Source organism: Nanorana parkeri, unplaced genomic scaffold, assembly GCF_000935625.1.
Source record: "Nanorana parkeri isolate BGI_ZX_2015 unplaced genomic scaffold, ASM93562v1 scaffold1574, whole genome shotgun sequence".
Taxonomy (NCBI): domain Eukaryota; kingdom Metazoa; phylum Chordata; class Amphibia; order Anura; family Dicroglossidae; genus Nanorana; species Nanorana parkeri.
In genome coordinates this window covers 191,957-213,986 of record NW_017307842.1, presented here as the reverse complement: position 1 = coordinate 213,986, position 22,030 = coordinate 191,957, and the positions used below count along the sequence as shown (strand labels likewise).

General features: G+C 38.1%; 1 protein-coding gene across 1 annotated transcript; it reads right to left on the bottom strand.

Annotated features, from left to right (window-relative positions):
* Positions 1-1,724: 1,724 nt before the first annotated feature.
* NMBR (neuromedin B receptor) lies at positions 1,725-21,417 on the bottom strand. The gene is made up of 2 exons (XM_018570680.1): positions 21,076-21,417; positions 1,725-2,138 (listed from the first exon to the last, which is right to left on the bottom strand). Exons 1-2 carry the CDS (start codon positions 21,400-21,402, stop codon positions 1,740-1,742), a joined length of 726 nt encoding a protein of 241 aa, XP_018426182.1. The 5' UTR covers positions 21,403-21,417; the 3' UTR covers positions 1,725-1,739.
* Positions 21,418-22,030: the final 613 nt, after the last annotated feature.

Below are 22,030 nucleotides of genomic sequence, written 5' to 3'. Positions count from 1 at the left end.
GGAATATCCGAGAAGTAAAGTATGCTCACTTTTGATTACACAATTATGTGCAGAGGAAACAGGATTTTGCCTTGCAATTTATTAGATGATTAGTAAACATCCTAACTTAATTCACTAAGCTAAGTAAAATTCCATTATGCTGCGCAGGATTTTTTTTTTGTTCTTAGTAAATCAACCCTACTGTGTCAGAAAAAGACTCTTACAGCTGAGACTGCCTAAAGTCTGACAGTTTTTGCTTTTTAGTGACAACATGATGTCTCCTGGCTCCTAAACATGCATAACAATATCAGATGACTAAGCCACTGGGTTTATATTCTTCAGGACTATAGGATTTTGTTGTTTCAGACCGTGATACACAAGTGGAGTGCTGTGAAGTGAAGGAAACATATGTGTACTTCTCACATCCAATCACGTCCTAGAGAATGTAATAAATAGATCAGATAGAATAGATTCCAAGGGTTCGGATGTTAAAAATGAACAAATGTGTGCTAAACCTAAATTGGATATACACTGGTAGATTTTGGAATGAATGTTCGTACAATCTTGTCGGAACATTCGATAATGCCTTTAGACACTTGACGAATGTTTACAATTTAGTTTGATTTTCGTTTTGATGTAACATTTGATTTTGGAATGAATGGAGTTTCCCGAATGAAAATCATGTTAACTGTTAAAATTTCATTTGATCAAGAATAATTTTTCAACATGCACCTTTTTTCATCATTGCGTCTAAATTAATCATTGATTTGACCCCATGAACTATTAGAAAGTTGAATGAATGTCCCAAAATTGCACACCCAGAGTGTCTTAGCAGGGATTCAGTTAAAGTGGCATTGAAGTCAAAAAGTTTTTAAGCTATTTCAAATCCTGATTACTTACAATGGATGCTGCTTTTTAATGTTTAAAAGTTTTAGTTTCCTGCAGAATCAGCTGGTCCCCTGAGCACTGTCCCTGACATCCTGTTTTAGGGGTGGCTCCTTTCCCTTGCAGGGTCCAATGAATATAATTTCAATTTCTGAATTATGAATGTGTTTCTACCACTTTTCTATTTCATACTATCTTTCCTGCCAGTTATTTTGTTATACAATATTTTAAATAAAAACAGATGATCATTTTCTAAGCTGCCCTAAATTAAGCAGATTACACTGCATAATTTCAGATCCAGGTCCGATGCGTGTGCCCTAAAATGTTCCTAAGCAATCAATGATGTGCAGAATTTAACCTGTTTTTAGCAGTGTACTGCCATTCACAGAACAATTTGCTTGCTCACATTCCTGCATATTCCTTATTCATTTTAACAACTATGTCATAAAGTTGATGATGATAATACTTTGAATATGTGAATTTATTAAGTACTACACAATTGAACTTATTCATATTTTACATTTGCAATAACTAATGTCCTTTTTATTATTAGTTTATCATCATGAAAACAATTTTATACAGCCTGTATGATTATTGCATGAATAAACAATAACATGTAAACATACAGCGGGCTTTAAAAACCATAGAACAAGTAATCTGTGTTTTAAGAACATTATAGATTACACTCAAATGGCCATTTTAAACTACCGTATATAAGTATGGACATATTAAAATGTAATTTTACTGAGGATCCATTCTAATTTTTTTACAAAACATAAGAAGCTGCACACATTTTCACTTTACAACCCCAGTTCCTTTGCAACAATATTTATTTTCACTGAATTGAAGTCACAATTTTCTTATTTATAAAACAATTACAAAGAGACCTCCTGACGACATTGACCATTGAGGAGTGTAGTACTAGTTACTGTATTCTTAACATTGCTCTTTATAGAGGTCATTCGAACAGCAGATGAATTGAGTAGGTAACTAGTTGATCTCTCATGACGCCTCTTTCTCCGACAACAAAGTTGACTGTTAAAATGTCTCCTAAAACTTTCACTCAGCAGATAAAGTGCAAAAGGGTTGACACAGGAATTAGAAAAACTCAAGACACGTGCAACCAAGGTGATAATCATATGTCCCAAAGAAGGATCAATTTCATTATAGTTAAAGGAACGGTACATATATAACACATGGTTTGGGAACCAACAGAGAGCAAAACAGCCAACAAATACTAGGACAATTTTTGCAAGACGTTTTCTTGTTTCCATCTGCAAAAAAAAAAAGATGACCCATGTTAGTTTCCTCACTGTGTTTCAGCAATACATTATACTCTTTTGCCAAAGTCATTGAACTCAAAAAATGTTGTCCAATATCACATAACATTGGTTAAGATATATTGGTATGTCCATGTCCGTGCTGTAACAGTTTAAGATGGCCATGCACATAAAGATCCCTTTTGCTCATCCTAATGACTGAACAGTGACAGCAGCTGATTGACTGCAGTCAATCAGCTGTCTTGGCTGACTTTTTTCCACCCAGCTACTTTTATTTTTTTAACCAAAGTTTGGCAAGACAGGTAGTGTTGGCAGGGGCACCCACAGCTCCAATTTTAGCTGATTCACAGGAATCAGCCAAGATTCGAGCCATGTATGGGTAGCTTAAAACTTAACCTTACCCGAATCTAGACCATAACTTACCCCTTAGAATTATTCCTTAGCACTTAACCTTAACCCTAAAATATGACCCCCCTAAATCCAAACCCTAACCTCTTACTTATCAGTCCCGTACTAAATGCTATAACAACGGAGCTACAGCATTACAAAAATCCTGACTCTAATAAGCAATGTGTTTTTATTGCTGTATATATCCCCACTGGGACATATTCAGCATTGACAGGGAGAAGAAGATTTGGGAAACTGACCAGAATAGAGGCATAGTAATTAAAACCTGACCTTCCTTAACCTTTCCTATTCTAAAACAAATGTAATGGCTTAAATGCATTACATTTAAAATTACATGGGGTGTTGAGTAATGAAAAAAAAAGCAGTCCTAAGTCCACATATGTATGTAACATTATTTTTAAGCCCTTACTGGCAATTAAAACAAGTTAAGCAGTAAAGTTCCCACCCACTTCATTAATTTGCAGAGTAGGGGTTTAAAAGATTTTATGCTTTCTACTAGGGATGCACAGATCCCAAGTCCCGTACTTGGTACAAGTACAAGTACAGATACTTTTCCAGCTACTAGGGAAAAACTCAAAAGTTAGAAGGCAGCTGTTATTTTTAGGGAGCATTTGCTACAGGTCTAACCCTGTTTGCTACAACTAACCCTGTTTTAAAGTATGATTTGTTTTATATATATACATATTAGGGGTGACCCAATACAATTTTTCCAGACCAAGTACAAGTACTGATACTTGTCCTCACAGATACCAATTACTGATAATTTTTTGTTTATCGTCATGTGACAGTTTTTCTAAAACAATGCAGACTGATGATTTCAGGACATTGGTGGAGCGCCAGAGCCTGGTCCCAGCTGCAACCTCTGTAAGCCTGGTAGTTCTCCTGAAAATGCCAAGTACAGGCACTGGTACCTGAACTGGTATCTGTGCATCCTTACTTTCTATTACCCAAGGACTACCATCTGCAACACCTGACATGCAGGTCGTTATCACTAGAGAGCCACAAGCAAGTAGGAAGTCTTTCTATGTTATTATCAGCAATTAGCTCTGAGTTGGAGTTTTCTAAAAAAAACAAACAAAAAAACAAGAACTCAAAAATAGAGATGAAAACATAAACTTGGGGGAAACCAAAAATTTAACCTAGATTAGCTCAATCTGTCTAAAGTGGAGTTTGTGTCACCTTTAGTATCTTGTGACCTGTCTGGCATACATTCTTCCCAACCACCTATGTGCCTTGTAATCCTTTTAACAATCAGTTTATGTAATCAAACTCAACCTCCATCTGAACCACATCTCTGAAATTTCTACTCTAACAGGTTATGAATCATTTGTAGTTAAACTAACTGACACAGTTTAGAAGCCATTACTCTTCTTAAGTTGCATATACCCAAATAATGTTGCATAATATGAAATACATCTCAACAGCCCCCCTCTGACCCAAAAAAGAAAATCAAATCTACACAGGACCTGCTCCTATTTAATGGTCTTAAAAGAAAATACATATGTCCTCTACCAATAACCAAGGTGTATCATACATTTTGCGAGGTATCCAGTTATTTTAAATATTTGGATTTTTTGTCATTAACTTATTAATGGAAACTTTAAGTTAGATGAGAATTACACCTTCATAGTATCACCATAAACACATATAAACCAGGATGAAAATAATAAACATCCATTTCCAAAAAACAGTGTACTTGATAGCAAGCTAAAGCACAAATATTGACTAAAATAAATCTATAACATAAAAAAAACAGTACAGCATGCCTTTTGACTTCCATCTAGTGCAGGATTACTAATTAACACTTATGGAATATATTTTATTGATATTCATAAAAGAACATAAAGAGACATATAAACAAGCCACCGTTCTATAATGGAGTGATTAACATTGTCCCAAAGATAAGAATACCATTATAGGAAGTACATACTCAAAAGGAAAAAAGTATAATTAACTTTAATGCTTTATTGACTGATGCAGTAGGTGTAAAGCCTTTTAAAACTAGGTGGTGTAAAAGCTTTTTGATGTAACATCTGTCACTATGGTGAAAGTGCTATTTACTGCTTCAAAGTGCACCTTGTCCTGAAATATTTCCTAATACTTACACTATAAGATAACACAATTCTTTTGAATGTCATTCCAGTGCAATTTATGCTTTGATCAATTGGCTAAAACAGTAATCATCATAATCTAACACAGAATGTTAGGCATTACATAAACACTAGCTTAGAAAAAAAAAAAGAAAAGAAATGGATTGTGACTTAATACTAGAGACCTGGCAAGAATAAACAACATTTATTTTAGTGCCATCAGTTTTAAAACACCTAATAAAGAAATATCCCTAAAGGGGACTACGTCATTTGTTACAGGAAGCACAATATTTATTTCATCTTATATGGGGTTTTTTAAGCAGAGCTGCAGCCAAAACTTTTTTTTTTTTATAGATAGCAAAGAGGAGGGCTTTACCTCCGATTGAACTCATTTACCTCCTATTGTATCACCAGGTTAGGAAGTAAATAGACAGCAGTAAAGCACTTGTTTTCTGTAAAGTGAGAAGAATTAGAATAGCTTGCATATTTCATTGCAGCCTTTGTCCCCTTTAGGGATATTTCTTCTCACTTCATCTGGATCAGCATTTGAGGGTTAATCAGCCCAATGAGTACACAGAGTCAAACTCTTCTATACCCTCTCAAAGCAAACCAAATGTCAGCATGAGTTTCAGATGACTGAATAATTATACTTTTAGTAAAATATAGCCTAATTTGCTCAGTAACCTGCTTAATACTTTACAAAAAATAAAGCAGGGGTTGATTTACTAATGGAGTAGCACACAAACACCTTGCAAAGTAAAATCACTAAACTAAGGGAATAATTTCCTTTGCAATGTATATATACACTATATTGCCAAGCTTTGGATTCAGGTGTTCAAGTCACCTCCATGGCCACAGGTATGTAAAATCAAGCACCTAGGCATGGAGACTGCTTCTACAAACATTTGTGAAAGAATGGGTCGCTCTCAGGAGCTCAGTGAATTCAAGCGTGGTACCGTTGCCACCTGTGCAATAAGTCCATCCGTGAAATTTCCTTGCTACTAAATATTCAGCGGTCAACTGTTAGTGGTACTATAACAAAGTGGAAGCAACTGGGAACAATAGCAGCTCAGCCACGAAGTGGTAGGCCACGTAAAATGACAGAGCGAGGTTAGTGAATGCTGAAGCACACAATGCGCCAACTGTCTGCAGAGTCAATAGCTACAGACCTCCAAACTTCATGTGGCCTTCAGATTGGCACAACAACAGTGCATGGAGAGCTTCATGGAATGGGTTTTCATGGCCGAGCAGTTGCATCCAAGCCTTACATCACCAAGTGCAATGCAAAGCGTCGGATGCAGTGGTGTAAAGCACGCCGCCACTAGACTCTAGAGAAGTGTAGACGTGTTCTCTGGAGTGACGAATCACACTTCTCTGTATGGCAATGTGATGGACGTGTCTGGGTTTGGCGGTTGCCAGGAGAACGGTACTTGCCTGAATGCATTGTGCCAAGTGTAAATTTTGGTGGAGGGGTTTTGGTGTGGGGCTGTTTTTCAAGAGTTGGTCTTGGCCTCTTAGTTCCAGTGAAGGGAATTCTTAAGGCATTGGCATACCAAGACATTTTGGCCAATTTAATGCTCCCAACTTTGTGGGAACAGTTTGGGGATGGCCCCTTCCTGTTCCAAGATGTTTGCGCACCAGTGCACAAAGCAAGGTCCATAAAGACATGGATGAGTGAGTTTGGGGTGGAGGAACTTGACTGGCTTGCACAGAGCCCTGACCCTAATCCGATAGAAAACCTTTGGGATACGTGTATATATATATATATAAATGTGCTGCGCTAAATATTCCCCTAAAGTAAATCCAATGATTACACTAAACAGTGTCAGCTGCTGTGCTATAAATAAGTGAATTGATAAATCGTGTGCACTGCACTACTGCTCATAAACGTGCATAAACTTCAAAACAATGTGTCAATTTTCATAAACATAAATTTTCAAACATAATAATAATCAATATGACAATATTCAATAATAGTCCTTAGTATGGAAAGGATAGGACACATACTGAGGCTATACCATAGGTGACTAGCAGGTGGATTTTTGGTTCCAGTTTGCTTAGGTGGAATCGATTGATTTTTTGCTGCAAGGCGATTTCATTCTGGCTAGCTTGTAAGTGTGTTTTATTGTTGCAATAAATTCAGTTTTTTACGTACTTCACCATTTGGCGCATTTATTCCTCTTCTACATTGGATTTCTCCCCTCGCTGAGTGAGCGGCACCTGCCGTGTAATACGAAAAGGAGGATTTGCTTCATCAGAAGAGTGAATATCCCATCTATGAAAGACACTCACCACAATTACGTTTATTGACCATTGAGTTATATCAGTGGTTCTCAACCTTTCTAGGGCCGGGACCCCTTGGTAACATTTGCCAAGTTGTGGTGACCCCCAAAGGTTAAATTTAGGGATGACGCGGCTGCTGCAGCGACATCTGGAGGCGTGGCAGGAGAACTGACACTGCTGCGCTAGGAGAGAGCTGAGTAAATGAACCAAACTATAAGTTGCCACCAATTCAGTATATAAAGATACCACGTACCCAACAGACATACAACTCCACAATAATAAGAGTGGGATTTTTGAGGCATCAGAGAATAAGAGCTATACAATCTTAAACTCTGTAAAAACTCCAAATGTAAATAAAATTAATGTTTTTTATACATTTTAAGCTTGTATTAGATTGCATTTTTCTTTCTGTAGAGTTGCATTCAGCAAATTAACCACATACCCTCTGTTGATACTCAAAATTATGTCATAGTGCATCCCAGTCTCAGGTAAAGAACACCTCATGTTCTATTAGAAAACATGATGATGCACAGTGATACCTTTTTTTCAACTATAAAGGTATAAAATCTATCTTTAAAGTTTTGAGTGACAAAGATTCTAAGCTTTCCCCACTCTACAAAATTGGATATTTGGTGCTGTCTCTGTTGGGTAAATTTACTATCACATTCGGTATTTGACACCGTGTCATTGGTACAGGAGGTAAAAAGAGAAATAAAAACCTGACAGGTTTTACCCTTTCCACCACCTAGCTCAAACAAGACAAAACAAGTTTGGGTTGGATTTAGGTTTTAATGTATTAAGGCTGATTTACAAACGTAGTTGAGGATATTCACTTAAATTGTGTGAATATTCACTTCAATTATCCAATCATGTGAAAAGCAAATTCCAATTTACTTTTAATACCTAATCAGGTGCAAGTGCAGGTCATTTTCACATGATTAGATAATTGAACTTAATAGTCACACAATGGTTGAGTGAGCATTCTCAACTCCTAGTTGTCTCCACAATATTTGATTAAGCAGAGTCCCTCTGTAAATGCAGGTAAAATTGTAACTTGAAATACATATATGTTTACTGCTTACTTAAAAGATGCATCATAATTCTATAATTCTGAACAGCAAATGTGTGATTTACACACATTTTCCATATTTCTGTGAAGGTTCTCATTCATGCAGGTATATCTGTAAAAACAGAGTCCAGTTGCCTTGACCTATTTTTTACAGATATTTTCCATATTGTACAGCCAGACAGGTAACACATGTAGTTCCTAAGTAAGCAATTTTTCTTCCTGGTTAAGTAGTGCAGCTCCCTATGCCCCCCTCCTCCTTCAGCATCCTAATGGTGCCCATACACCCTAAAACTATCAGCCAATTTTTGACCGTGATTGCATTTTCGTCCGAAAATCTGCCAGTTGATGGGAAGTGCACAACCGCAATTACTGTAGAGCTGGCAGATTTTCATCTTTCAAGCAAGCTAGAAAATGTTCGTATAGTTTGACGAAAATCGATGGATTAGTGGTGTTTTCGTACAACAAAAATCTCAACATGAAAACTGAACATGCTCAAATGAAAATTTGGTTGTTCAATCGACGAAAATTGTCCAGTTAGTGGTGCTGACAAACGATAATTGCGAACTACATTGGTCTGTGCATGATGGGCTATTTGAATGAAAATTGAACAAGGGTGCGATGTTGAGACAAAAATGTTGTACAGTGGTTGTAATGTGTATGGCCACCTTTACAATGATTCAGCACCTTCCTCTCTGTACAGTAAGCAGGGCACTGACCAAGGAAGAAGTAATGCTAAACAAGAAAGTAGCAGAACAATTTTCCTTGTGAATATAATTTTTTTATTGACATAACCAAAGACGGTGAACCTGATTTATCAAAATAAAGAGAGAGAGAGCAGTGATAAAAGTTCAGGGTGCTCTTGAAGTGCAGGCCTGAATGATCACACATAATGACCATGATCCTTGAATCCATATAATTGATTATACGCTAATTTTGGGTTGTGTACAGTGCTGCTATAGATTTCCATACACATACAACATCCAAAAAATATTAACTCTGGGAGACAAAAAAATTTTTTCATCTCCCAGTAGAATTGATCAATAATAAACTAAAATAGAGACTTTGAAATATACACTATATTGCCAAAAGTATTGGGACGCCTCCTTTTACACACACATGAACTTTAATTGCATCCCAGTCTTAATCGGGTTCAATATTGAGTTGGCCCACCCTTTGCAGCTATAACAGCTTCAACTCTTCTGGGAAGGCTGTCCACGAGGTTTAGGAGTGTGTCTATGGGAATGTTTGACCATTCTTCCAGAAGCGCATTTGTGAGGTCAGGTACTGATGTTGGATGAGAAGGCCTGGCTCGCAGTCTCTGCTCTAATTCATACTAAAGGTGTTCTATCAGGTTGAGGGCAGGGCTCTGTGCAGGCCAGTCAAGTTCTTCCACCCCAAACTCGTTCATCCATGTCTTTATGGACCTTGCTTTGTGCACTGGTGCACAGTCATGTTGGATCAGGAAGGGGCCATCACCAAACTGTTCCCACAAAGTTGGAAGCATGAAAATTGTCCAAAATGACTTTGTATGCTGATGCCTTAAGAGTTCCTTTCACTGGAACTAAGGAGCCAAGCCCAACCCCTGAAAAACAACCCCACACCATAATCCTAGCTCCACCAAACTTCACACTTGGCACAATGCAGTCAGGCAAGTACTGTTCTCCTGGGAACCGCCATATCCAGACACGTCTATCGGATAGCCAGACAGAGAAACTTGATTCGTCACTCCAGAGAACACATCTCCACTTCACTAGAGTCCAGTGGCGGCGTGCTTTACACCACTGCATCCAACGCTTTGCATTGCACTTGGTGATGTAAGGCTTGGATGCAGCTGCTCGGCCATGGAAACCCATTCACTGAAGCTCTCCACGCATTGTTGCTGTGCCAATCTGAAGGCCACATGACGTTTGGAGGCCTGTAGCTATTGACTCTGCAGACAGTTGGCGACTTCTGCGCACTGTGCGCTTCAGCATGCACTGACCTCGTTCTGTCATTTTACGTGGCCTACCACTTCGTGGCTGAGTTGCTGTTGTTCCCAGTTGCTTCAACTTTGTTATAATACCATTAACAGTTGACCGTGGAATATTTAGTAGCAAGGAAATTTCACAGAACACCTGAATCCTATGATTTGGAGGGGTGTCCCAATACTTTTGGCAATATATTGTATATGTCCATGGGGGCTGTTATCATTTTTGGATATACCATATATTATTTATACATATGAATTATGTTAATATTTTTTCTAGAAACCGATCCATATGTATTAAAGATCTCTAACAGTTTGGAAACCACAGCAAAAATATTCTTTAGCCTTTTTGACTGGCAGGTAATATATGATAGCTACATACATAACTCTGCTATAAAAACAAATCCACTCTTCAATAAATTCAATTGAAACAAGCTTAATTTAATAGTATTTTGACTTTCTAGTGGGTTGGCTAAATGTCCTTGGCAGTCTCCCGGGGAGGAGATAACATGGTCCAGCTATGCATGGTGGATGAGGGTGTGTGGTCTGCATGTGTCCCCAAATCATGTATATGTATGTATACAAATGTTGTAATATTATGTAAAATTAGTTTTTCCTGTATATGTTATTAATCTATGCCGTATTTTTGTATAGAAATCAGATAGTGAACAATTTGGTCTGAAGAAGCATACTTTGTCTGGGAAACGCACTGCTATGTAACACTGAGTGAACCCCTTCAAACAAACCCTCTTTGGAGATTCAGCGACATCTTGGTCTGGTAACCAAGAACAGAAATTTATAATGACTATGTTTGAGATATCATCTTGAGACTATTTCATGTTAGGAGAACAGGTGCAAGTTTATTGTGCATGATATTGATATTATGTTGTATAAAAAATCTTCATGAGCAATATCTTAGAATAATAAATGCTTATTTTTAATGTGTATGTAATTTTTCAATATTTCATACATTTTTAGATTTTAAAAAACCCAAAAGGATTCCAAATACGGGTAAAGCCATATATTTATTTATATTTATTTTTATATTATATTTATTTATATTTATTTTTACTATACAGGATGCCTAAAAATTCCCAATAAATGTAGCCTAAGGGTTTAAATAAAAATTGAATAGTGAATTAAAGGATGTGGTGTCCCTTGGAAATCTATATTGCTTTAACTAATATTGAAAATACATGTTAAAGAAGGGAAACATTTTAATAACCCTTGCAGTGGGGCTACCACCGCACTACAAGGGTTAACTGCTTGTTAAAATAAGCATTTGAGTCAGCTTCTTCTTAGACCGGTCCATAGAGCCTCTCTCCCCCTCCTCTGCAGCAGTCTAAGGATCCTTGAGTCATAAGATTCTTTACAAGTGTATAGATGTGAGGACGCTGAGGAACATTCTATCTGTGCAGCAGAGGAGGGGACACGCTTCAGAGAAGCAGGGAGTTGGCTCGGCAGTTCAGGTGAGTATAACTTTTTTTAGCACCTAGACAAAAACAAGCAGTTAATCCTTGCAGTGCGAGGGTAGCCTCCCTGTAAGAGTTAATAACATTTCCACCCAGAGTTCTTCTTCAAATGAAAGAAGCCATCTTAATCGTTGTAATTTTTACTTGGTTCTTTTGTTAAAATTCTATTGTTAAAATTCTATTGTTAAAATCATTTTAAACTTCCTGAAGAATGTACTGTCTCTGTTCTTTTAGGTTCATTTTAACATAAGAGATAAAAAGAACACTGCATTATAATTACTGCATATTACAAAAGAAAAGGTATATTGAGGTATATCCCAGAAGCATATTTATAAAACATTGATAATTTATTATTCTTCGATAGATAAACTTTAGTTTGTAATATGTTGGGAAGGTTTTTTTTAGCTGTTTTGGGACAGTGGAAAAATTTATAGTTTACTGCCACTGTAAAATTTTGATTTCTGTGCATGTGAAAAAAGCAGAACTTAAAAAACACGAAATACCATTAAACAAAACTGAAAAGATGTTTGAAAATCAGCTCTAGCTAATCTTTTGTTTTGAGCTTTTTGATTAATTTTTGTAACTAAAAGGTGTATATATATGCCTCAACAACTCAGTATATTGCTAATATCCAAGAAGTTTGAAACAAGACTAATATACTACAAGAGTTAGAACTCATACCAGGTTTAAAATCCAATAACTGTATACCTGCAGTGTAAACCAAATCCACTAAAGAACAACAGTTTTTTTTCACTAGAATTACAGACACAGGTGTTGACTTACTAAAGGCAAATAGGCTGTTCACTTTGCAATGGAATTTTTTCTTAGCTTAGTTAATGTGGTGAAAATACACTTTGCAAAGAATCACATTCAAGGAAAATAAAAATAAAACTGTATTTTTGCTTGCATATGATTAGATAATAGCAGTCAGCAGAACATCACCACATTTACTAAGCTATGAGAGAATTTCCTTGCAAAGTGAACAGCCTATTTGTCTTTAGTAAATGAACATGAATCATGAATAAGTTGAAAGATGAGTGCAGACTAGCTAGAACTAGCTAGAGCCACCAGCAGAATGGAAATAAATAGAAATAGATGCTAGCTGCGGAAGTCAGTTTGTTTGCTGATCCTGAGAAAGACCCACTGTTGGCATCTAGACAACATATGGAGTTCATCATTAAGCAAGTGCATGATCAAGGACAAGCTAAGCAGAGAAAATGAAAAGGTGAAAGAGAAAGTGCCTGAAAGTGAGACAGAAGATATTAAAAAATAAAAGATGTCATTTAGTGGTTTGACTCTAAATGACCCAGATTATTAGAAACTACTAGAAATTTCTAACAGTCTATAAATACTGGGTCACCAAGCCACACAAGTTGCAAGTTCAGTTGCTGCTCAACTTTGATTAGGGTGCAGATGCTGATCATAGGGTGCAATTTCTGTGAGCAATTGGAATATTTGCCTAGTAATTCTGGTTTAGATATCACTCATGAAGAATTTCAGTGTGATATAAGAAGTGAAGACCCTGCGTTATTACTCTATCTGAAATACATAATTTAGAGAGAGCTTTGGGATTACCCAATGATTCAGTTGAACTCTTAGGGGCTGATTTATTAAAAGCAAATAGGCTGTTCATTTTTAAAGGGAATTTGTACGTTGCAAGGGAATTTTCCCTTAGTTTAGTGAATGAAATAAAGCTCTGCTGACTTCCATCATCCAATGTTGTGTAAGCAAAAATACTTTTTCTTTTTTAATTTTCCTTGTACATGATTAGATATTCTTTGCAAAGTGTTTTCACCATAGTTACATAGTATTTGAGGTTGAATAAAGACATTAGTCCATTAAGTCCAACCTATAGGATCTCGTTCTTAGGAGTACTTGTACCCCTGTATATTACGGTCCCTCAGGAAATCGTCCAAAAGTTTCTTGAACAATTCTACACTCTTAGCTGAAATCACTGTCTGTGGCAGTGAGTTCCAGACCCTAACCACTCTAACTGTGAAGAACCCCCCTTCGCACCCCTTGTGCTGGAATTTTCCTCTAGTTTTTGTAAGCAAAGGAAAAATTCCCTTGAAACGTTAACAGCCTATTTGCCTTTAGTAAATCAACCCCAGATCAAAAAAAGTAATTACCAGCTGGACCATTGATATGTGTGTAAAGAAGCATTGAAAATAAGTTATTCCCTACTTTTCACAGGGGTATGATTTTATTCACTGTAGTGATATTCATGGTTTGATACAGAAATCTGGCATTGAGTACAAAGTGGATTAATCAACAGTCTAAAAACAGCTTTTGCACAATAGGAACATGTATGCCCCTGTGTATGTTGGTCACTTAGTACATCTCAAAGAAAGTTATGAGAACTAGGATTTAGTTTTAACAAGGATAAAATAAATTGATCATGACTGAAAGAATTGTGGAGACCTTAAAATAGAAGGATCATTACAAATCAAAAATATTTTTGAAATCCCCTTCCCCAAAAGATTCAGTGCACACCACAATTGGGATCATTCCTGTCCATACTGTCCTTGCTGAGCAGTGTGGTTGGACAGCCATGGGGTAAAGGGGGGCAAGGAGATGGATACTGTGATTGATATGGCTCGTCTCTGCCAGCAGTAGCCATTAGAGATAAGCGCTGTCATTCACCACAGCAGGGGGAGGGGAGCCCCTAGTGGGATGCTCCTATGTACATTAAATTCCCCCTGCTTGTGAAACAAAAGTGAGCAATGCTGTGACTTGTAGTTCCTTACAACACTGCTCAATCACTCATGTAACTGCTGTGTTTACTGGAGAAAGCAGAGAGTTAATGTTAGAGCTGGGGGTGGGCTCTCCACTTGAGTGTGAAGCTGTCAGCAAGAGGGAGAGAGTGAAAAAGAGACACAGAGCTGAGAGAGAATAACAGAGGCAGGGGGAATTGTATGTAAAAATGAGCCATTGGCTGACAAGGCTCCCCTCCCCCTGCTGTGCTAAATGAGTGACGCTGCCAGGGAGAGTCACAGGTAGGGCGAAGAAGGAAGGAGAGGGGACATAGAGCAGAGAGGAGCCAGCACTCAAGTGTATCTAAGGGAGCAGACACTGATCTTGTTATTTTGTACAGTCTTCTGCACAGAGCACAACACAGTATAGTGTACTGATCTGCAATGCTTCTTGTGTACTGTACTACTTTTATGTAGTCTACCCAATGACAAGCACTGACTACTGTTCATAGTTACCTGATCATAGGCACATTACTCTGAACTGAAACCTACAGCTGTCATGGCGCACGGAAGCGTTGCTCACCTCTTCGGCGGTCCCTCACCTGGCAGCCGTGGTGTGTGGAGACACCACTCTCCAGATCCCCGGGCACCAAAGACATGTTGCTGGCATTTCTCTGCTGTGGCTGTGCCATGGGAGCGTGGTCCTGCATGGCGCCATATGTGTGTGTCAGGTGCTGCGCTGGTCACGGCGTCGGGGCCTTCTCCCGTGGTAACTTCACACACGGGGATCCCACTGTGATGTCTATAAGCCCCAATAGAGGTATTGCACCAGCGTGCATAGCAACGGATAAGATGCAGAATCTCACTTCCTCCGAAGTTACACAAGCCTTCTATAATACACTGAGCACTACCCTAATTCCACCTCTGTTTCAACAGCAACAGGGGTATTTCTTCCAGCCCTGGGCTTTAAAATCTCATAACACTACTAGCTCAGTGCTACCTTATTCTGAAGCCCTGCTCACAGAGAGTCAGCATTATCTGCATTCCTACACTGCAGTTTTGAACTCCTGACTACCTGGCCCTCGGACTGTTTTCTAGACTGCTGATTTTGCGCTTCCTGCCCTGACCATGGAATTGCACTAGTTTGGCTTGTCTCACCCCTTTTTGACTTTGGTATTTGGGCTTGTTATTTAATGATTTTATGAAACAGTCTGTGAAAGCATTCTAAGTGGAGAATGCTTTAAGTACCTCTGCAAGAAGTTAGCTAACCTATCCAAAGCAAAATTAAAAGAAGGTACTTTTGTTAGTCTGGACATTAGAAGACTGCTGTAAGATCGAAATTTTGTCTACAAGGATGAAGTTCCTTGGGAATAATAAAGACACTGAACATGCACCCATTGTTGAAAAACATGCTGGAACAATGAAAAACTTTAGGATGCTAATTTTTCCATTAGGGAGGAACAGGCTGGATGTTTCCATCATGATATTAGGGAGGTGAAAAACAGATAACAAGGCCGGCGGAACATTGATATGATGGGAGATTATTGCTGGATGCTGAATTCTGAGTGGCACTGCTATTTTTTTGACACCGTGGCCAATATATACACTGCCTGGCCAAAAAAGGTCACCACCTGGATTTAGATAAACAAATAGGTAAGAGCCTTTCAATGGATAAATAGTCTAGGTTCAGCAATGTTATGTCCAGTGGCGTAACAATCACCATAGCGACCCAGGCGGTTGTTATGGGGCCTGGGGCACAGGGGGGCCCGGCCAGATGCCGAGCGGGCCGCCTGGGTCGCTATGGTATCCTCTGCTGGTGGATTTCACTGGCGGCTCTGAAGAGGAACAAGCCGCTGTTGAGTCACTGACAGTAATGACAGTAATCTGTGCAGCAGCGCGTTCCTCTCCACAGCCACTGCTGAGTCAATGAGAGCCAGCAGCAGCGGTGGAGGAGGCCGGACCCGGCAGTGGAGGAGGAAGCGGGCCCGCGGTCGACAGCAGGGGAGGCGGCGCCCCGGGTTATGTCCCCAGAAAATGAGACCAGCTGTCTCATTATAAATATACTGAATGACCAGGTTTTTCCATCAATGGATTTTTTCTTCACTGATATTCGAGGATGACAATGCCAGGATTCAATGGGCTCAAATTGTGAGAGAGTGGTTCAGGAAACATGAGACATCATTTTAACACATGGATTGGCTACCACAAAGTCCAGACCTTAACCCTATTGAGAATTTTTGTGTTGGAGAAGACTTTACACAGTGTTCAGACTCTTCCATCATCACTACAAGTTCTTGGTCAAAAGCTAATGCAACCCTGGATGGAAATAAATGCGGTACAAAAAAATATTAGAGTTTGTGGGTTTTTTTGGCCAGGCAGTGTATGTGCAAGAGAACACTTAGGGGTCTATTCACCAAGCTGCCAAGGGCAGCCGAGTGAATGACCGATCTGAAGTGAAGTGAGCGGAACACTGTTCGGCTATTCACTTCAGGCTGGTACGGCTGATTTCAGCCGTACATCGGCTGAAATCAGCCGTACATCGGCTTGCTTCGAGTGGCTTTGGGTCAGCCGAACATGCTCAGCATGTTCGGCCGACCCGAAGTGCAGAAGGAGTTCAACTCAGCCGATCCAACATCTGGACCGGCTGAGCCGAAACTCCGGCAGGCTTCTCACTGCTGTTCGGGCTATTCTTAAAAATGCCGAATAGCTGAGCGGCATTCGGCTCAGCTGTTCTGCTCGGTCCCTCAGAGGGACCGAGCAGAACAGAAAAAGAGTAAATAAAGTAATAGCTGGTCAGTTCAGTACTCTCTAGCGTTTTGTCTGAAACTATTTCTGGTTGCTTTTTGACGTGTGTTTTGGGTCATTGTCCTACTGTAAGACCCATGACCTCTGACGGAGACCCAACTTTCTGACGCTGGGCCCTACATTGCACCCCAGAATTCTTTGGTAGTCTTCAAATTTCATAATGCTATGCACACAGACAAAACATCCAGTGCCTGAAGAAGCAAAGCAACCCCAAAACATCAGTGAACCTCCACTATGTTTGACTGTAGGGACTGTATTTTTTTCTTTAAAGGCTTCATTTCTTTTTCTGAAAACAGTAAAATGATGGGCTTTACCAAAAAGCTGTAATTTCTTTTGTATGTCCACAGCACATTCTTCCAAAAGGACTTTGGCTTTCTCAGGTACGTTTTGGCAAACTGCAATCTCGATTTTTTATGTTTCTGTGCCAGCAGTGGGGTCCTCCTGGGTCTCCTACCATAGCATCCCATTTCATTCAGATGGTGACGTATAGTGCAAACTGACACAGTTGTACCCTGCGCCTGAAGTTTAGCTTGAATTTGTCTGGAAGTTGATCAAGGGTCTTTATCCACCATTCGAACAATCCTTCATTGCAATCTTTCATCAATTGTTCTCTTTCGTCCACGTCCAGGGAGGTTAGCTACAGTGCCATGGGCTGTAAACTTCTTTACAATATTGCGCACAGTGGACACAGGAACATTAAGATCTCTGAAGATGGACTTGTAACCTTGAGATTGTCCATGCTTTTCCACAATTTTCATTCTCAAATCCTCAGACAATTCTTTGCTGATCTTTCTCTTCTCCATGCTCCGTGTTGCACACAGAGACACACGACAGAAAGGTTGAGTACATTTTTCACCATTTTAATTGGTTGCCGGTGTGATTTCTATATTGTCAGCACCTGGTAATTGATACAGGTGAGTTTAATTACAAATTACAGGAGCATCACAAATTTGGAATGCAATTATTTCTTGCAATTTGGAGAAGGTGCCAATAATTTTGTCCATGTTTGGAGTTCTGCGTGCAATGTGCTACATTTGGCTTTTTTTCTCCACATTTTTGTGTCATACCAATACAAACACAACAAATAAACATGAGAATGCCTAAACATTTTAGATTGCAACAATTTTCTGCGTGCAGTGGTGCATTATCTGACAGAAATGCAAGGGTGCCAATATTTTGGGCCATGCCTGTATATGTGTATATGGTGCTTTTAAAATGATTGCATAGTAAAAATGCAGGCTATGGTGTGGAGTATCACTTTTGCAGTATATCTTCTATTCTTTCTAAATGGGACCCTACATGTAGGAAGTAATTTTTAGAAATGATAACTCTGCTTATGGGAATTGGGGTAGTAATGCTTGCTCAGCACTAACATTAAAGTAAGTTGCTTTGGTTACGTGTGCTCTTTGTACATATTGAGCCCAGTCTTGATCATCAAAAATGTCCTGCCGCTGCGAAATATTACACTGTATGGATGCTAAAACTACCCCAAAAAAAGCCAACTATGTGCTACCGAAGTATGCTGTTGTTTAGGCTGTCTGGGAAATTCATGCTGTTCTTGAACACCACATACAACTTTAAGGCATTCTTCAAGCCTGTAAATTAAGGGATTCGTTTTTTCCATGTTGCCCTAAAAGACAAATAAAAAGGGCCCATTGCAGGGTATTTTTTTAAAGAATTGGCATTGGTACATGTCCCCCATGGCAGAGCCCAGCTTCCCATGCTGTTATTTTTACAATAGTTTGCCTAGTAGCCCTAAAATGGCCAGACTTTTCTAACATGACCCTTCTTCCTCCATAGCCTTCAACAGGATTTTTTATTTAATTTGGATTTTGATGGATTATAAACAAATGGCACCATCCAGCTCCAAGGCTAGAGATCTACCACACCAATGCATTTCTTACTCTGAACTTCTGTAACAAAGACAGCTGGGAGCCAAGTTTTACATATTGAGGTCCATGGGTTTGGGGAGTCCCTGATTTCTCTGGAATATTAACAATGGTATGTGAAGGAACATATAGCTGTCTGTTTTCCATTCATATTATCATTTGTTATGTTTCATTTTCACAAGTTACATTTTAAAATAACCTAAGGGCACTAAAATTATAGTGTTTACTTTAGTGCTCTTTTATTTTAATATTTTCTTAGCTTTAACTCTCTTCAGAATCCTTTTTTTGATGCCCATAAAACCTAGATCTAACCAGTAAATCATTTTGCAATTAATTATCTTTCAGTCTTTCGGTTAAGCTTAAGGTTTCTTTTTTTCTCAGTTTTAGACCATTATCTCTACTACACTTTCAACAATATTTTTCATAAACACTTCACAGCTATTCAAAGTTTTTCTAGTATAATCTTAAACAGCATTCTCTTTTCTTAATAATTATCCCACACTATTCCACAACGACAGTGAAATGATTGAACTGCCTTTATTGGAGCAAAACAAAACAGCACTGAACAAATGAATAATGAATTGGGTTTACAAATGAAATTTTCAGTTGATTGCTCTAGAAGAATACATTCAAAGGTTATTACAATCCATTGTATTGTGTAGTTTGCTGTTAAGCAGTCCTGACATTCCTTTATTTAAACACTCAAGTGACAGTGGTACAACCTTGATCAATGGCATGGGTGGCAAAATGGCTGTATAATATCATTGTTTTAAAGTCAAAAAAAAAAATAATAGGATAAAACATCTAAAAGGAATATGAAAATTGAATTAGTCTGAATGTATTTCTAAAGCCACTAATTACCACTTAGTGCATACATATACCTAGTATTCTTTACTTGTGTTGAGGGTGCTATAGGAATATTGAATTGAAAATATATCTTTTATTTGCCCATACTACTTCCACAGTCCAAGTGACAAATGCTAATTGGCAAGCATTAAATAATGGTGTATTTTTTAATTTATTTTATTTTAAAAAGTTTAAAAATGTTGCATGTCCCCTGTAATCTAAGCAAAGATATGGCTGTATGAGGGAGAGACCCCACAATGTTGACGCTAGCCCATATTGTCTTCAGCAGTAGGTGATTCTTTTAAGCGTGAGGGTAGGGGGCTCTAAACATACAGCTAGTAAAGAATAGCTACAGTGCTGGTGAGCAGTGTGTTCATTTCAAAAAGCAGGGTGTGTTACTGTTTTTAATGTAAAAAAAAAGAGCTTGATCTAGCCAATTAAAGTGTATGTAAAAAAATTAATACAATTACATATAAGTTTGAACTAGTTCATGTAATTTTAAAGGTCATTTTTAATATTTTTACATCTGCATCTTTCATTAAAAAACTGTAAATGGTAATCCTACCATTAGGATCTGTTCTAAGAAGGCTTTATTGAAATATATTGAGAATCAGTAACCCTTGATAGACAATACCTCCAAAAGGAAGTCTTGTTTGTTATAAGTATGAACAGTATTGGGCCTATTTATACATGTTTTCACACAAGATGAACATGATATTCACCCAATATTCACACATTTTTCAATATAAGCTAATTAGAAAATGTGAGAATCCTGGGTAAATTGTGTGAATTTCATTTGAAAACATTTATAAATAAACCCTATAAGTTATTGCCAAATTATCAGGGTTTCTTGTTCAGTTGCTTGTTCCTTTTTGGCACCCTATTATGATCAAACCCATTCATCATTCTGCAAGTACTAGTAAAACCCTGGCTAATTCCTGTCTCAGAGTGATGATGCAAACACCAGCTCATTATTTAACCATCAGCTTGTCCATTCACTCTCGGCCTCTGCATGTTTTCTGATCTACCAAGTGCTCTGCAGTTGTTCCTGTTCTTCGTGTGTGTGACCCTGGCTCTAGCTGACGTTTCCATTCATCCTGCTCTCAGTGCTCCCTGACCTGGTTTGGCTGACTACCCACTTTGGCATCTGACCCCTGGCTTGGCACTGACAACGTCCTGGACTTTCCCCATTGTTTTTGGCATTTATGTTTATTTTTTAAACCTGCGCTTTAAGTTTCTGTCTGGTTTCTTGGTTCCCTAACACAAATTAATAGGCACATAACTAAAGAATAAATGGTTCTTGAGCTTAATCAATAAATATGACTGGTTATGTGCACAAATGCTATATTTAAAGCAAGAAATGATGGTGATACCATGCTACATATGTCTATTATATAAAAATTTACTCACCTGCCTCTTAGAATGCTCACTGTATTCCCCAGGAATGTTGTGAGCACTCTTAATTAAAGTTCTTGCAATATGATAGTAGTAAATACTGATAATAGTGAGCGGAACAAGATAGTAGACCAAGAAAATAAGTACTGCGTGAATCTTGGGATGCATCTCATCATTTTGTGGGTATGGTATACAAGCTGTGAAGCTGACATTGTCTGATCCGTTGATGTGTGCCACTTCAGAAAACACAGCTTCAGGGACTGCCAAGAGCATTGAAATGAACCAGATGGCTGCAGCTTTTATACATGTCCACAGAACAGCACTCGATGTTTGGATATCCATTGGATTTACAATAGCTTTGTATCTACAACAGAAAAAAAATAAACACATATATTATACCAAATATTAAGATAATCAAATCTAGACATGTGTTTCAATTTCATAACTAAAAGTGCTGAATTCATTTCTCAGACAATATGTGTTGTTATTATTTCAAGCAAAATTGTATTTAATGGATATTTTGTATCTATTTTGTATCTGCTGATTGAATTGAGTGGATTTTGTTTCCAGACATAAAAATGATATATTTTCAGTTATTACTCTAGTGTTCATAGTTAAAGATTATTCTTCTAATTAATCTTAAACATCTATCCTTCTGTATTCCTGAAACACTATTAACTTTCTTTTCTACCTTTTTACTATATTATTTCAACATAAATAGAACTGTATTTTTATAGTTTGTAGTTAATGTATGTCAGCACACCCAATGCAGTAGCTCAAAATTCTAAGATGAGTTACAGATATCCAGAAAATTATTGTAATAAACAGAGAGTTTATTTGAAGCAGGAATACACTATACAATAAGTAGATCGCTTATGTATATTTTTAACATACACACCCAATATCAGACCCAGATGAGAACCCAATTGGCCTGTCAAGGCAACATTGCTACATCCCATAGTGAACTCTA

Excerpts from the sequence above, each read along its gene's own strand:
- NMBR (XM_018570680.1), bottom strand. The coding sequence starts at position 21,402 with ATGGATATCCAAACATCGAGTGCTGTTCTGTGGACATGTATAAAAGCT. Across the intron at positions 2,139-21,075 it reads GTGAGCATTCTAAGAGGCAG|ATGGAAACAAGAAAACGTCT; the intron begins GTGAGTAAATTT and ends TTTTTTTTGCAG.